We start from the raw sequence: 17,074 nt of genomic DNA, 5'->3' as shown, positions 1-17,074 counted from the left end.
AGGGGTGTATCGGAACTGTGTAAAGTTTATTTTAAAAGATGCACTGTTGGTATTTTTCTGGACTTCCCGTCATGGCTCAGCAGTTAGCGAACCCGACTAGCATCCCTAGTCGGATGCAGGTTGGATCCCTGGCCTCTCTCAGTGGGTTAAGGATCCGGCGTTGCTGTGAGTGTGGTGTAGGTCACAGACATGGCTCGGATCCTGCGTTTCTATGGCTGTGCAATAGGCTGGCGGCTACAGCTCCAATTTGACCCCTAGCCTGGGAACCTCCATATGCTTCGGATGCAGCCCTAAAAAGACAAAAGGCGGCAAAAAAAAAAAAAAAAAAAAAAAAAAAAAAAAATCATTGGTATTTTTCAACAGCTGTGTTTCTGCAGGGGGCAGAGAAAGCTTTCCATTAAGCTGAGCTGGTGACAGGCACTCTGTCCCACCTGCCTGGTTTTGTCCTTGGAGAAGTAGGAGGGAGGCACATCAGCCACCTGGCCCCGGCCTCTGAACCTCCTGCACCAGCTGGTAAAAACAGAGGCGAGGAGGTTATTGCAAGGAAGTTAAAGAGGGTGTCTAGGAACCAGTTAGGCACGCCGGGTCGGGCTGGAGCAGGCTGGCTGCTATCTGGGCTGTGGTCAGCGCCCGGGAAAGAGTGACTCACCACGGCCTTGCTGTGCGTCACACAGTGTCACTCAACACTGGGCACGAAACTGGTGCCAGGACCTGACAGTGGGAGATGGGTTAGAAGGGTCAGGCGAGCCTGCCCCAGCCGTTTGCTGTCACCATCCTTGTCCTGGTGAAAGATGAGAACAGGCATTCAGGGCCTCAGTTGCCCACTTGTGTAGGTAACTCACTCATGTTTACCTGCTGTTCCATCCCCTGAGACCACCCACTTCAGAGACGGGTCATGGAAGCACGTGGCCTTCTTAGGCGGCAACAGATGTGGGTTCAGTTCAGACTCCACTACTTGATAGCTAGAAAACCTTGGGTGATTCAGTTAAGCTCTGACCTGTTTCTCCAGTTATAAAATGCAGATAACACACCTGCCTCACCCGTCTCATGAGGATGAGTCAAGGATCACATGAGGAGAGGCAGCAGACCAGGAGGCTCTCAGGGGTTATTGTTTGGATGGAGGTGGCAAGGACCATCAGCAATCTTCAGGCAGCAGGTAAGGACTTCATGGCCCTGGGCTTAATCTGGGGTAGAATTTTGTATGTGTGAGGTGGCTTTCGTTTGCAAGCAACAGAAAATCCAACTCAAACTGGCTTACAGAGCTGGAAAACCCAGAGGCCGACCCAGGCTGCAGGAGCAGTGTGACAGGGCTCTGGCGATGTTTCTCAGTAAGTTTCTCAGTACTGGCTTCTAAGGCTGGCTTCCTTCTAGGTAGGAAAACGGGTGTTATTAGAGTCCCAGGCCACACATCCCACCATCCCAAACAGGAAAGAGCTGCTTTCCCCTGTTACCAAATGTCCAGGGCTTCCCTCTGTTTGGTCTCTTGTGGGGCACATGGAGGTTCCCAAGCTAGGGGTTAAATCAGAGCTGCAGCTGCAGGCCTACACCACAGCCATGGCAATGCAGGATCCGAGCCACGTCTGCAACCTACACCACAGCTCGTGGCAACGCTGGATCCTTTAAACCCACTAGGCAAGGCCAGGGATCGAACCCACATCCTTGTGGATACTACTCGGTTTATTACCATGAGCCACAATGGGAACTCCCAGGCCTGGGTTATTATTAAACCTGAACAAACTACTAAAGCAAAGAAGGGTGTATAAAAATGATTGGCTTAGGCCAATTGGCCTGAGGTGGAAGTAGGAGGGGAGATAAATCCACACAAGCTTTTTGGCTGCCACAGCTGGGGAGGGAGGAATAGATGCCAACAGTGTCCACTGCAGGTCTGGAGTCCACCATTGCAGAGAACATGGTGACTGGCCTCTCTGGCATCCTTGCCCCCTTTTGGCTACAACCCTAATTTGCACTGAGGCCTCATTCTCTCCCCACTCTTAGACTGTGTGCTTCTGATGGAATTTCCCACTCATGGGAGAAGCATGTGGTCAATCAGCGCGCTGTAATCTGGCTGTGGGATTGCTTCTCAGAAAGGCACCTGGCTTGACCAAAGCCAGTGAAATGCAATGATATTAGGAAGGAAGGATCAGCTGCTCTTGTCTGCTGAACTTGACCCTAGGAGGATAAGGTCTGGAGCTATTGCTCCTGCCATTTTAGAACCACATAGAGCCTGCAGCTGGAGCCAATATAGAAAGATGGAGAGAAACCCATTGAAGCCACTTAAACCAAACTAATTCCTGGACGTTCAGTTTCTAAGCCAATACATTTCTTCTTTGCTTTAAGCTAGTTTGGGTCAAGTTTTCTGTCAGTTGCAACAGTGCCTTAAATCATACAATTCTCCTTCCTGTTCAAGGGCAGCGAGTGCCCTGAGCACTGCACGTGGGTGGTTAGAGCACTTGGGCCAAACTTTACCAAGTTCACTATGTCATTTGACAATATTAGGTACATGGAAAACATCCCAGCTGTGAAAGATGGGGAAGAATGCTGAATAAATATGGCTGGGATTTAGTCAGATCTAGGCCGGCCACCTACAGCCCATGGGCTAAATCTGGTCCACTACGTTGTCATGAAATTTTACTAGAACATAGTAGTCATACGTTGTCTGCAGCTGCTTTGTACTACAATGGTAAAGCAGAGTGGAGTGGTTGCTTGAAGCCTGATATGTTTAGTATTTGGCCCTTTACAGAAAAAGTTTGCTTCCCCCTGGCGTAAATGGTGGAAGAATAAAGTATTAGCAAAATACTTCCCCCCCAAAGGAATACCTGTGTTCCCAAAATGGAAGCAACACTAACTAGGCCTCCATTATAGTCCTCTGTATCTCATTAATATCAAACCCTACTATCAGCATTAAGAAAGCAAACTTTCTTTTTTTTTTTTTTTTTTTTTTTTTTGTCTTTTCTAGGGCCGCTTCCCACGGCATATGGAGGTTCCAGGCTAGGGGTCTAATCAGAGCTGTAGCCGCCAGCCTACGCCACAGCCACAGCAACCCTGGATCTTTAACCCACTGAGCAAGGCCAGGGATCGAACCCACAACCTCATGGTTCCTAGTCGGATTCGTTAACCACTGCGCCACGATAGGAACTCAAGAAAGCAAACTTTCATTGCATCAAATTTATCCCAGTAATTGAACGTCCTATGTCTTTGTTAAGATTTGGTCTCTGCAGGGCTTGTATCTCAGTAGCCCTAGCCCTGGTCACAGAGTGTGTAGGAAGCTCCAGGCCTACAAACATTCATTTCCCACCTTGGACATTACCCTTTCCTCTGAGTTGGGATGAATTTGCTGAAGCTACTGGCAAATTCCTACAGGGAGTCCAGTAAACTCACTTCCTTAAGGAGGTGGGATCTGTGTAAACGTGGTGGGAGTAAGAGACAAGTTCTTTGATGCCATGTCGGCATTGTTAATCTGTACACCTGACTTCTGAAGCCAGTGAATTCCACTTCTACCAACAATCTAGTGCACTTGGGGCAATCAAGAAGCTCCACTTTCTTTTTTTTTTTTTGGAGTTCCCATTGTGACTCAGTGGTAATTAACCCAACTTGTATCCATGAGGATGCAGGTTTGATTCCTAGCCTCGCTCAGTGGGTTAAAGGATCCATCGTTGCCGTGAGCTGTGGTGTAGGTCACAGATATGGTTCAGAGCCCATGTCGCTGTGGCTCTGGTATAGGCCGGCAGCTGCAGCTCCAATTCGACCCGTAGCCTGGGAATTTTCATATGCCGTGGGTGTGGCACTGAAAAGAAAAAAAAAAGCAGCTCCATTTTTAATTCCCAGCTATCAAGTTCCTGCCAGAAGTGCGGCATAGTAGCATAGTTAATACTGGTGAAATGGCCAGGGTCATGTAAGCAGCCACCCTGTCAGGGGGTTCTAATGCACTTCTCTTCTAAGTTAAATCACCAGGAGGCAGCATTCCAAGGTCCAAGGCTAGATTCAAGGTCCAGGAAGGCCATCATGGAACTGTTTTCTGGGTTGTCTTTTTTTTTTTTTTTTGACTGCGTCCACGGCATGCAGAAGTTCCCGAGCCAGGGATCGAACTTGAGCCACAGCAGTGACAACACCAAGTCCTTAATTGCTAGGCCACGAGGGAACTTGGGGAACTGTTAATATTTAATGGCCTCTGCTTTTGTGTGAGGTCTTCATGGAAGGACACGACTGCATTGTTCACAAGGCAGTGACCAGAATCTAACTTACAGCTTTTAACTCAGAAATGATCCCATGCACAGAGGGCAGTTCAGGAACATAGTTGACTGCTGGTGTCATCTCAGGCACCTTTGTACTGACTTATCCACAGTCGTCTGGCAGGCTTCCCAACTCACACAGCATTCATGGTGGGTCTGAGATAGGTCCAAGGGGGCTGTTCAGATCCATCTGGATAGAGAGATCTGTGGTAGTTTTCTGTTTCTTTATTTGGGGTAACCTACCTTGAAAGTTATGTAATGCCTCCTACTTAAGGATCCATATGAGGAGTTCCCATTGTGGTGCAGTGGTTAATGAATCCGACTAGGAACCATGAGGTTGCAGGTTCGGTCGCTGCCCCTGCTCAGTGGGTTAACAATCCAGCGTTGCCCTGAACTGTGGTATAGGTTGCAGATGCGGCTCAGATCCCGTGTTGCTGTGGCTCTGGCATAGGCTGGTGGCTACGGTTTCGATTCGACCCCTAGCCTGGGAACCTACCTCCATATGCTACGGGAGTGGCCCAAGAAATGGCAAAAAAAAAAAAAAAAAAAAAAAAAAAGGATCCACATGATAAATCTGAGAATTTACCTACAGGACCCACTTTGGATGCTGCTGGGAAACCCTCCAGACCCAAACGGGAGCAGGAGAAGTCTCATGGATATGCCTGTGCAAACCCCTGAGGTAAGAATACCAGTAAAAACAACCTCTCTTTTCTGCCTCGCCAAACCTTCCCACCCCTTTGGGGCTCAGCACAAATTCTCCCTCCTTGGTATAAAGCCAGTCTAGACTGAAGCCATCCAATCTGCCTCTTAACCACACCAATTGTTACCGCAATTAATCCCATAATATCTTGAGGCTACTGGTGTTAGGGTTTGGCCTTTTGTTGCAGTGATGGGAATGGTGCATTTCAGTATGCTGTTTTGCCTGACTTCTGTTAACAGGGCAAAATTAGCATAGGCACAGGGATTACATTCTGGGTTGTGGATTTGGTTTCTTCTCTGCCTCGGAGGGCACCTCTTCTCACCATCAAGGAGAGGGGCAGGTCACAGAGCACCCACTTTCTTGGCTTCTCCTTGGGAGGGGGTCTCTGACCAATGAGGAGGAAAGCCAGGTGATCACAGGGTGCTGACCTGTCCCTGTGACAGCGCCCGGCCCCTGACCAGGATGTCACCTACCCACCCACTGTCGAGTGTCTTCGTGAGCACTCCGGAGCACCCCCCTGCTCTCAGGGAGACACACACACACACCACACACACACACACACTCACTCACTCACTCACTCACTCACTCACTCTGAAACTGAGCGGAGTGCTGGGCCAAACCAAACTGCTCCAGGGAGCCTGGGACATGGCTTTCCTCCTCCTCTCAGGCTCTCCGTGTCCTTAACTGGAGAAGGTATGTGAGGGAGGGAGGAACCCGTCCGACCTCTTTGTAACCACTGATGCGTGTGGTCTGGAATCACACAGAGGAGGAGACTGGTGACCACAAGCCCCCGCCAAACTCCTAACACTGGGCCCACTGAAGGCCTTTTCCTGGGACCTGTCACAAATGAGAGACATCATAGAAAATGTTATTCTTTTATTATTTCAAGGAGGTAATACACAGCCCCAAACGTCAAAGCACTAGGGAATTAGAGGCAGCAGACGGCCAAAGTTGTTGAGAAGAGCCTCATGCTGCATCTCCGGGCCCCCATCTGCCCACAGCCCACGGCTGCTTACAGGAAGGCCAGACCAGCAACATGGCACTTGCTGTGACTGTGGCAGTGGACAGGTGACCCAACTCAATACCCCACTGACTAAGGAAGGGTTCTCCTGGGTGGGCAGCGCTCAGCCCTGCCCCGGCCAGGTATACATGGCTACTGCCTTGGCGGCAACCAGCTTATCTAGCACTTGATTTTATTTCTGTAAGCCTGGAGTGGGTAGGATGGGAATAAATCCTGAGTCAGAAATGAAGGTGAAAGACTTAGTAGTGTTAATACTCTGGGTGAGAGAAGACAACACTGCCTGAGAAGGGTGGGCTGGGAGTCGGTAGAAGAAAGATGGCAACACCGAGACTGGCCAGGGACTGAAGGCGCTGCTTTGCAGCCATCAGAGGGGTTTTTTGGGGGCACATGATGTGGGGGGCCTGGGGGGTGGGCTCTGAGGCTCCTGCTTCCTCTGGCACAGAGTTGATCTAAAGGTTCATTTTTCACTCATAATTGGTTTTCCGGGTCTAGGTCACCACCCCAGGGGCTGAAGCAAGTCCTGCCTGTGCACAAGGCTGGCCATGGAGATGTGTGGTCAGTGCCCAGTGTGGGCAGGGAGGGACTCACATCTCCCAAGACCTTTCTCCCCCGACCCCAGCTCCTTCCCCTGCAGGTGACCAGGGTGGGAGGTGGGGGCCTCGGGCACCTCAGAGTGAAGCCCCACCACATTCTTTTCCTGGAGAATTCATTTTGGTGGGACCTAAGGTCCCCACCTGGCAGCGAGCAGACTCATGTCCACCCATGGGAAGCCACCTTCTGGCGGCTGAATGGTGGTGCGAGTAGGAAGGGCAGCAGCGGCTCTGGATACGGTAATACTCTGACATTCATTCATTCCAATGCCATGGTCAGACCGGAGCACTGGCGAGAGGGCTGCTCCTTCCCAGCATGCACTGTTCCCCAGCCAACCCCGGCCAGGTCAGAGCCAGGTTCAGATGCCGCATGGCCGGTAGATTTTTGGTTTAACAGGAATGGAAAGAATCTTTAAAAAACCAGGCCACTGCGTTCTCTAGACTGGGAGCCATCGGTTTTGTTTAACAAGAAAGGACAAAGAACCAAACTCCACAGTGGCCAAGGCTTGTGCAGCACAGAATGCAGTGTGTATCGAAATGTATAAACCTTGGTCTGACTGGGGAGGTGGGTGAACACAGACCCGTGGGACCTCGTGTCCTCTAGTCAGTGGCAGGCTCTGCTGTTGCCTCATCCTCATGCTCCTCAAAGCCTGGGACCGGCTTCTGTAGAAAGTGCATGGTGGCTTGGATCACCTTATCTGGTCCAATATTGTATACAGGGTGAGTGGGCTGCTGCAAAGAGAACAGATGCCAATTAATCACTCCAGTGCACAGCCTTTGCCCATTTAATGCACTTACAAGAATATAACATTGGAGATCCCGTTGTGGCTCAATGGTTAACAAACCCAACTAGCATTCATGAGGACGCGGGTTCAATCCCTGGCCTCACTCAGTGGGTTAAGGATCTGGCGTTGCCGTGAACTGTGGCTTGGATTCCACGTTGCTGTGGTTAGGCCAGCGGCCACAGCTCCAATTGGACCCCTAGCCTGGGCACCTCCATATGCTGAGGGTGCAGCCCTAAAAAGACAAAAAGACAAAACAAAAAGAATATAATATAAGGAATCATCAGAGATACACATGGAGATTTATCTCACAAGGCCCTATTGTACAACAGGGAACTGGTAAGACATGTTATAGTACATGGGACACAGAGGAAGAGAGCCATTAAAAACATGCTTTCAGCATGTAAATCAATGAAGTTAGAATACATCATACACAAAAATAAATTCAAAATGGCCTAAAGACTTAAATACAAAACAGAACACCATAAAACTCCAAGAAGAGAACAAGAAGAGAAGGCAAAACATTGACATAAATCCTACCAATGTTTTCTTAGGTCAGTCTCCCAAAACAACGGAAATAAAAGCATAAATGAACAAATGGGACCTAATCAAACTTAAGCTTTTGCACAGCAAAGGAAACCATAAACAAAAGAAAACCTACGGACTGGGCGAAAATATTTGCAAAGATGCAATTGACAAAAGACATCCTTTCAAATATTTAATGATATTGGCAAATACTTACATTAAGTGTGGAAGACAGTATGTGATATTATCCCCAAACTTATGATTTTGGGAGGCTTTTTCGGCCGTAGATTCAGCCAAAAAATAAAGTGTTGGTAGATATGATGTATATGAAATAGGCCAAAAAAAAAAAAATGAATGTAGGCCAAAATAGGAACAGTGATGATTGTTTTTAATTTTCTTTTAGTTTTATATGTACTCCAATTATTTAAAAAATAAATATGTGTTTATAATCAAGAAAAAGGACCGTGATCCTATTACACTTAAGTAAAGGCGTCAGGCCATCAATAAGTTAATTTATCCCACAGAACCCCCTCCCCAAAAAAACTTTAGTGTGAGACAAGGCACAAGCCTAGGCCAGTACTGAAGTTAAGAAAATACTTTGAGCAAATCCATGCCAGAACAAAGGTAAACTAAATAGTTTTATAGAGCAATATAAATTTTCAAAATTGATTCAAGAAAAAAATTTTAAAACCTATATAGGTTAAATCAACAACTGTTTATTTTGCTACCAGCATTTCTGTCCCCACCCCCACCCAAAAAATACCAGGCCTACATGGTTTCTCAAGCAAATGTTAGCTTACAGGGAACCAATAATCATTAACTTATACAAACTTTTCTAAAGACTAAAAAACATTTTCAAGTAGGGGAAGAAGATGGCCATCTAATTTTATGAGGCTATATTATTGTGAAACACAAACTGGAAAAGAATACAAAAAAAAAGTTTTAGATCAATATTTCTGATGAACACACATGCAAAAAATCCTAAATAAAAATACTGGCAAAGTGAATCCTGCAGGCAGTGTGTTAAACCAGCACATACACACTCACTCTAAAGGGCTTGTCCTGGTTAATATGTAAGGTTAACATCAGAACATGTATCAACCAAATAGAACATTAGAGGAGAAAAACTAGATGTAGAAAAAGCATTCAATAAAGTTCAATACTAGATTATGACTGAAACAAATGAAAAACCCCAGCAAACCAGGAACAGACGGGAACATTCTTAACCTGATATGAAATACCTATGAAAACATCACAGTAAGCATCCTATTCATGGTGGAATTACAGAAGCCTCCCCATTAAAATCAGAAGCAAGATAGGAACACTTCCTATTACCACCTCCAGTCAGCACACCATTGGGGTTTTAGCCAACATTACAAGGCAAGAAAAAGAAAGTTCTTAAGAATCAAGGAGGAAAGGCAAAACCAAAGATGATACTATGTTCTAAATTTAAGAAATCCAAGAGATTCTAGAGACAAACTATTAAAACTATTAAGAGAATTCAGCAAGGTGGCTGGATACAAAATTAAAATATGATTATCAATAGCTATATACAACCAATTACAAAATAAAATGGAAAGGAGTTCCTGTTGTGGCCCAGTGGTGATGAACCCAACTAGGATCCATGAGGATGCAGGTTTGACCCCTGGCCTTGCCTAGTGGGTTAAGGATCCAGCGTTGCTGTGAGTTGTGGTGTAGGTCGTAAATGCAGCTCAATCTGCTGGCTGTGCTGTAGGTCGCAGCTGCAGCTCAAATTCGATCCCCAGTCCAGGAACTTGCATATGCTGCAGGTGCAGCCAAAAATAAATAAATAAATAGGAAGCCTTAACATTGAAAAGAAGTTAGTTCTCTCCCATTAATCTTATATTCAATGCAATTCTAATAAAAAAAATCTATTAGGTTTTTTTTTTGTTTGTTTTTTTTTTGTGGAACTTGATAAGCTGATCCTAAAATGCAAGGAAATCCTAAAATGCAAAAGGCAAAGAAGAGCCAAGGCAATCTTGAGGAGAAAGAACAAGGTGAGTGGGACTTGCCTACATGCATTTAAGATTTGCTTAAGACTCAGAAGATAACAAACAGACTGTCAGAACAGAGTGTCCAGAAACAGAGTTACCTCATACAGAAACTTGAGTATGTGACACACATGTGATACTCATCAGTAGGAGGGGTTGTAAACTTCAGTAAGTGGTGCTGGTCAATTGGTTATCCAAATAGGAAAATGATAAAATTACATCCACCCCTCACTGCAGATGGAAATCAATTCCAAGAAAGTTAAAGCACTAGATGGGAAAAGCAAAACTTTAAACTGTCTCAAAGAAAATATATTTATGACCTCGGGTGGGAAAAGATTTAAGTAACCCCTCCCCCCCAAAAAAAGGCCCCTCAAAAACTAAAAAGGCAAAGAAAATTATTCACTTTATCATTAAAGTCTTCTATTCGACAAAAAAAAACACTAGAAACAAAGTCACCAACAGGAAGAGACTGACCACACACACACTGCTGACAAACAGTATCAAGAACACACAAAGAACTCCTGCAAACATACATATAAGAAAAAAAAATTATAAATAAGAAAATGAGCAATGGATAGGAACTGGCTGGCATTTCACAGAAGACATAATACAAATGGCCAAAAAACGTTTGAAAAGATGCTCAGCCCTGCTGGTAATCGGGAAATGCAAAACAAAACCAAGACACCATTTCACATCTGTCAAGTTGGCAGAAAGGAAAAGTCTGGCTATGGGATGACTCATCTTGGTGCCATGTGAGCATAAAACAACCCAAGCACACAGGGGCGTGGTTCAGGGCCGGTTAGTGAAGATGAGGGTGTGTCTCTCCCAGAGAAACTAACGCGAGAATGTTCACTGCAATACCAGTGTAATAGCACAATCTGAAACCATCTCCATGTTAACCAACAGAAGACCAGCCAGTGAAACTGGGGTACACTTAGGCAAGGGAATACTATACAGTAGTTAAGATGAGTAAACTGGAGCACCGCATATGAAGACAAATAAACCTCAAAAGTGTAATAGTGAGAAAAGTGATGCACTGTTAAGTGGTGCAATAAATACTGTTTTCAAACATACAAAACAACTCTATTGTTCGTGGATACATACCTATGTAGCAACAGCACAGAAACATCTGCAGGCATGATAAATGTCAAGTTTACGACAGAGTTATGCTGAGGAAGGAGGGAGGGAAAAGAATGGAAGGGGGTTGCATAGGAGGCAAATAGGCAAAAATGTTAAGACTTGTGAAAGCCGAAGGATCGTTTTGATTTTCTCGATTACTAGTGAGTTTGAGCATCTTTTCATCCACCTACTGGCCAACTGTGTTTCTTCTGCTGGAATGTTTCGTGAGAGTCTGCACCGACCCTATCACCTGATGTCTGTGGAGAGTCATAGCGAAGCCACCTTTCAGGCTCATGACTAACTCAGGAGCACCCCATGTGGCCAGGCTGGTCTGGGGCTGGATGCAGTGGTGAACAGCCGACCCGCACGAGGCTGACAGTTTTAGAGGGAAGCGGACCAAACCAGTTAAACGCACATGTGACAAACTGTGCTGAATGCTCTGAAGAGCATAGACAAAGCTCTGGCAGAGTGTCTCATTTACAGAAGGTGGTCTGAGAAGGCTTCTCTGGAGGGATGGCCGCAAGCTGAGGATTCCAGAAGACAACCAGCCACCTGGCTGCAGACGCTAAGCTCACTGCCTCCTAGTCAGCTTCCTCAGAGAGGGGAACTTGTGACACGTGGTCTGGGTGCTGGACTCTGGGACAAGGGCACAGACACTCTGTCCCACGGTGGACCCCCTCCTTGGAACCTCAGGAGAATGGGCTTCAGACAGAGGGAGGGAGGGTGGAGACAGCAAGCTCACCAGCCTGTGCCCGTGGGACCTGCGCACAGCCAGTTCTCTTGGCAGCCCATTCTGCACCCCTGCAGAGCAGCAGTGTTCAGCAAGCCCCAACCCTCCTTACCAGGGCGTTTTCCGGCACACCCAGGACCACGTCGTGCAGCATGGCTCCGCTGCCGAAGTGCTGGGCTATGGACAGGCCGCTCAGGCAGTAGCAGGTGTGGTAGAAGTCTCGGGACCTGCAAGGACAGGGCAGCTCTGAGCAGGTGCTCCTCTGCTCCCCGCCCACCCCCAGCAGAGCCTCCCAACAACAAGGCCACCGCTCAGACACAGGAGCCCCAGGGAGCTCACACTCCCATCCCACCCTCCACATGCCTCCAACAAGCTGGCTTCGCCAGAAGCAGTGTGCACAGCCCCATCCTTCTGCCCTTCCTGGCGCCAGGAACTGTCATCCTAGAGTCAGTCCCTTCACTTGTTTTCTGGAAGGCGCTCTCCAGGGTAGTGCTGGTACTAAATCAATATATTTCTCAAAACAAAAAACCCCAAAATGTCTAGAAGTGGGCCAAAGTCATTCCTCATAAATCGCTGGGAACCAGCCTTCAGGTGGGCCTTCCCGTGGATGGTGTTGGCAGCAGAGGTGTGTGTGTGTGTGTGTGTGTGTGTGTGTGTGTGTGTGTGTGTGTGTGTGTGTGGTGAGCAGCCTGTAATAGTTGTGATTATAATCTGTTTATGACCCTCAGGAGTTTTAAAATCCTATATCCTGTTGTAGTTAAATCAGTTTGGTTAAATAAAAAATACCACATGGTATCACTTACATGTGAAATCTAAAATATGGCACAAGTGAATCTATCTACAAAACAGAAACAGATCGTGACATAGAAGGTGGACTTGTGTTTGCTGTGGGGAGAGAAGGGATGGATGGGAGTTTGCGGTTGCAGATGCAAACTATTACATTTAGAACGGATGGGTAAAGCGGTCCTGCTGTACAGCACAGGGAACTGTGTACAGTCTCGGGTTAGAACACGATGGAAGATAGTATTAAAAAAAAAGAGTGTGTATATATATATGTATATGTATGGCTGGGTTGCTTATGCTGTATAGCAGAAATTGAAGGAACACTGCAAATTAACAATACTCTAATAAAAAATTTTTTTAAAGAGGAAAGAAAAGCTACCAACCCAGTGATCTGTTTACCTAACTGGAGAGGGTGCGAGGAAGCTGGGGCAAGGCGGGCACTGGAGGGGCCAGGGTGGATGGTACTGGGAGCGGGTGCGCTTGCCCGCCTGGCCTGCTTCCTCCCCTGCCACGGGCGCACTACACAGCTGCAGGGAAAGGGACACCCCACCCATCTGGCTCAGAGGAGGCCTGAGGTGCTCATCCCTCCCCCTTCCTCCCTCCCCAGAGAAAAGGCACTCACTTGCCAGGCTTATCCAGAAGGCCCCCGGCAGGGCACTGGCAGCACATGAGAATGTACTCCTGTAGTGCCTGCTGATGAAACATCCATCGGCTCATGCTGAGGGCAGGGTCACCTGCAGAAGACAAAGCTTATCAGTGCAGGCCTGGGCCTGGCCCAAATCCAGCAAAGGAATGATGACTTCTTTGTATTTTATCACCCAATGAATGGCAACTGTCAAGGTTTCCCTCTATTCTCCTGGAAAGAATGCTGAAAATGACATTCTTGGGACCCTCGAACCTCTTCATCCAAGTCTTGAGACATGCCCTCTCCCCTGAACCTTGACCTGAGTCAAAGAGCAGCAGGTCCAAGTGGCACTCGACTTTACCTGAAGTGTCCCCTTACCCTGGATGACCGTCCTAAACCACATCCCCTGCAGGCACGGACAAGCTTATTTAGCTCAGTTTTCCAGACTGACCTCTGCTACTGGCTGCCTTTTTTTTTTTTTTTTTTTTTTTTTTTTGGCTGCAACCATGGGCTCCATAGCACCAGAGAAGTTCCCAAGCCAGGAACTGCCAGGGAACCCCTCCCTCTTAAGACATTTCTTCTAGCACATCTCTGAAACTTGTTAAGCAGACTCTATTTAGCCAAGGGAACTCTAATGGGGTACTAGTTTCTGTTTCTTTTACTTCTCTAAGCCTGAATTTAATCTGTCTCTAAAGGGAATTCTCTAGTCTCTTGGCTCAAAAATTTTCCCTAAGAAGCATCCTAGTAACCATCTTCCTGTACAAGCAGAAATTGGCAATTCTGGTGAGAATACTAAAGTACTGGCCAGCAACCAAGCTTCTTCACTCTGAAGTTCCATCAGCAAGAATCAGAGAATGCTGTGGACCGCTCGTTACCAAGGGCGGGTGGAGAGGGACACATGGCCAACAGACAGACGTGCATGGAAACACATATGTGGGAACTGATTTGTTTTTTCTTTTTGCACCTGCACCTACAGCACATGGAAGTTCCTAGGCCAGGAGTTGAATGGGAGCTACAGCTGCAGCCTACAGCCACAGCAATACCGGATCCAAGCCCCATCTGCAACCTATGCTGTAGCTCATGACAATACCAGATCCCGAACACACTGAGTGAGGCCAGGGATTGAATTCACATCCTCACGGATACCATGTCAGGTTCTTAACCCACTGAGCCACAACAGGAACTCTGGGAATTGATTTTTTAAGAATACACATATAGGATGTGAATTAATCTGTGATAATCTACGTGGGGAAAGAATCTGAAAAAGAATGGAGGTGTGTATAACTGAACCACTTTGCTGAGAAACAGAAATTATCATAACCATGTAGATCAACTATACTTCAATAAAAGTTTAAAAAAATGAAAAGCAAAAGGATGTGCATTAAGTTTTTGGTCATGGAGTTCCCGAGTCGTGGTGCAGCGGAAACAATTCCAACTAGGAACCACGAGGTTGCGGGTTCAATCCCTGGCCTTGCTCAGTGGGTTAAGAATCTGGCATTGCCATGAGCTGTGGTGTAGGTCACAGACGAGGCTTGGATCTGATGTGGCTGGGTGTAGGCCAGCAGCTGTAGCTCCAGTTCAACCCCTAGCCTGGATCCTCTATATGCCACAGGTGCAGCCCTAAAAAGAAAAAAAAAAAAAGTTTTTGGTCAATTTTATACTTTGATACCTGGACTACAAAGATAGCAAACAATCTGAAAAAGCAACTGAAACCTAATTTTTCGTTCTTCCAGTCTTTGTTTCTATGCATTTTTCTATAGAGTTAGGATAATTTTTATCTTACATTTTTCATTTAATTCTACAGGCATACATTTTTCTATTCTGCTACATAATCTTCACAACCATCATTCTGAAGGGACATATATTTCATTAAGTGGACACATAAGGTAATGGCATCAATATAGATACTGGACCAAAACACTCAAATATGTGAGTAGAGAATCTTCTATGGTAAAATTTATCAAAGTTTTGGTATAGAGAAATATTTGATTTGGAATATTCATATACATAGAATACTAGAGAAAAGAATCATTTTTAGAGATTTCTTAAATGAGAGACGGGAGGAGAGGTGGGGTAGTCAGAAAGTGATCGCCATCTCCTGGGTTGAACACTGGATGAGGTACACGGTTGGCTGACACTAGGGGACCAGGTACAAAAACCACTCATCTTCAACACTCAGGTCCCACCTGGCCCCTAAGATGCTCACACTGGAAGAGGAACATGGGAACCAAGCCCCAGGGAGGAGGAGCTTCTCAGGTCCCCCGTCTCGTGCTCAGCCCAGGACACGTGCTTTCTGAAGCACTGACTATTGTCATTACTCCTCTTTGTTCTTGCTCCTCTTGGGAGCACAGCAGACTCTGTTGGAGATAGACACAGATAGGATGGGACCTTGAGTCTGAGGTTGTTTCCAGTTCCTTGCAATCATAAAAAATGCTACAATAGGGAGTTCCTGTCGTGGCTCAGTGATAACAAACCCAACTAGGATTCATGAGGATGTGGGCTCGATCCCTGTCAGTGGGTGAAGGATCCGACGTTGCTGTGAGCTGTGGTATAGTTCAAAGATGAGGCTCAGATCCTGCGTTGTCGTGGCTGTGCCACAGGCCTGCAGCTGCATCTCTGATTCGACCCCTAGCCTGGTGACCCCTAGCCTGGTGACTTCCATATGCTGTGGGTGTGGCCCTAAAAAGCAAAAAAAAAAAAAAAAAAAAAGCCACAATAAACATCTTTGTGAATCTTCTCTATGCTTAGGATTATTTTCTTCAAATAGATTCACAAGACTGAAATGATTCAGTTAAAGGGAATAAACATTTTTAAGGCTTTTAAGATACTGGTAAACTGCTTTAACACTTCATATAGCCACCAGCAAAATTTAGGATCTTCCTGTACTACTGCCAACATTGGTTACTTGGGAAAAAAAAAAAAAAAAGAAGTCCTCAGTGTATAACTGAATTGCTTTGTTGTACAGCAGAAATTAACACAATATTGTAGATCAACTGTAATTCAATAAAACTTTAAAAATGAAAAAAATAAAATTATGCTAATCTTCCTCCTCCAAAAAAAAGTTCTCAGCAATTAAAAGGTTAAAAAGAAATAGTACCTGATCATTTGTTTTGATTTGCATGCCTTTAATTACTTAATTAAAGTCACTGTGAGTGACTTTTCCCATAACTTTATCTCACAAGTTGTCTTTCCTTTTGAGAATATCTGTCCTTCATCTGAGATTCAAGTGTTAATTTCATTTTATTTTTTTATTTTTCGGTATTTTTTAGGGCTGATCCCCTGGCATATGGAAGTTCCCAAGCTAGGGGTTGAATCAAAGCTGCAGCTGCCAGCCTACACCACAGCCAAAACAACTCAGGATCCGAGCCGCTTCTGCAAACTATACCACAGCTCACAGCAATGCTGGATCCTTTTTTTTTTTTTTTTTTTTGTCTTTTTGCTATTTCTTGGGCCACTCCCGCGCGGCATATGGAGGTTCCCAGGCTAGGGGTCAAATCAGAGCTGTAGCCTATGCCAGAGCCACAGCAACGCGGGATCTGAGCCGTGTCTGCAACCTACACCACAGCTCACAGCAACGCCGGATCCTCAATCCACTGAGCAAGGGCAGGGACCGAACCCCGCAACCTCATGGTTCCTAGTTGGATTCGTTAACCACTGCGCCAGGAAGGGAACTCCCCGGCAATGCTGGATCCTTAACTCACTATGCGAGGCCAGGACTCGAACCTGAAACCTCACGGTTACTGGCCAAATTTGTTACTGCTGAGCCATGACAGGAACTCCCCAAGTATCAATTTTATTAATCTAGCTTTTTACTATATATACTCTTTATCTATATCATATGTTATACCTAGTTCTCCCTTTTTGCTCTTTTTTTGGTTACATGGGTTTTTTAAATTATGTGTATGTAGTATACACATATGCTGTAATCACAATTGATTTCTTCTTTTAAGAAGCACAT

The 17,074-nt window shown here is 46.0% G+C and overlaps 1 protein-coding gene across 2 annotated transcripts in view; it reads right to left on the bottom strand.

Annotated features, from left to right (window-relative positions):
• FNTB (farnesyltransferase, CAAX box, beta) overlaps positions 5,789–17,074 on the bottom strand; it is a 78,625-nt gene continuing 67,339 nt past the window's right edge. For both annotated transcript variants that reach the window (XM_021098185.1, NM_001244680.1), the window contains 3 exon segments: positions 13,114–13,225; positions 11,821–11,935; positions 5,789–7,272 (listed from right to left, as the gene is read on the bottom strand). In XM_021098185.1, the coding sequence (XP_020953844.1) occupies positions 7,141–7,272; positions 11,821–11,935; positions 13,114–13,225 (359 nt within the window). In that variant the 3' untranslated portion in view covers positions 5,789–7,140.

Source organism: Sus scrofa, chromosome 7, assembly GCF_000003025.6.
Source record: "Sus scrofa isolate TJ Tabasco breed Duroc chromosome 7, Sscrofa11.1, whole genome shotgun sequence".
Taxonomy (NCBI): Eukaryota; Metazoa; Chordata; class Mammalia; order Artiodactyla; family Suidae; genus Sus; species Sus scrofa.
The sequence above is the reverse complement of the archived record's forward strand: the minus strand, read 5'-3'. Positions and strand labels throughout refer to the sequence as shown.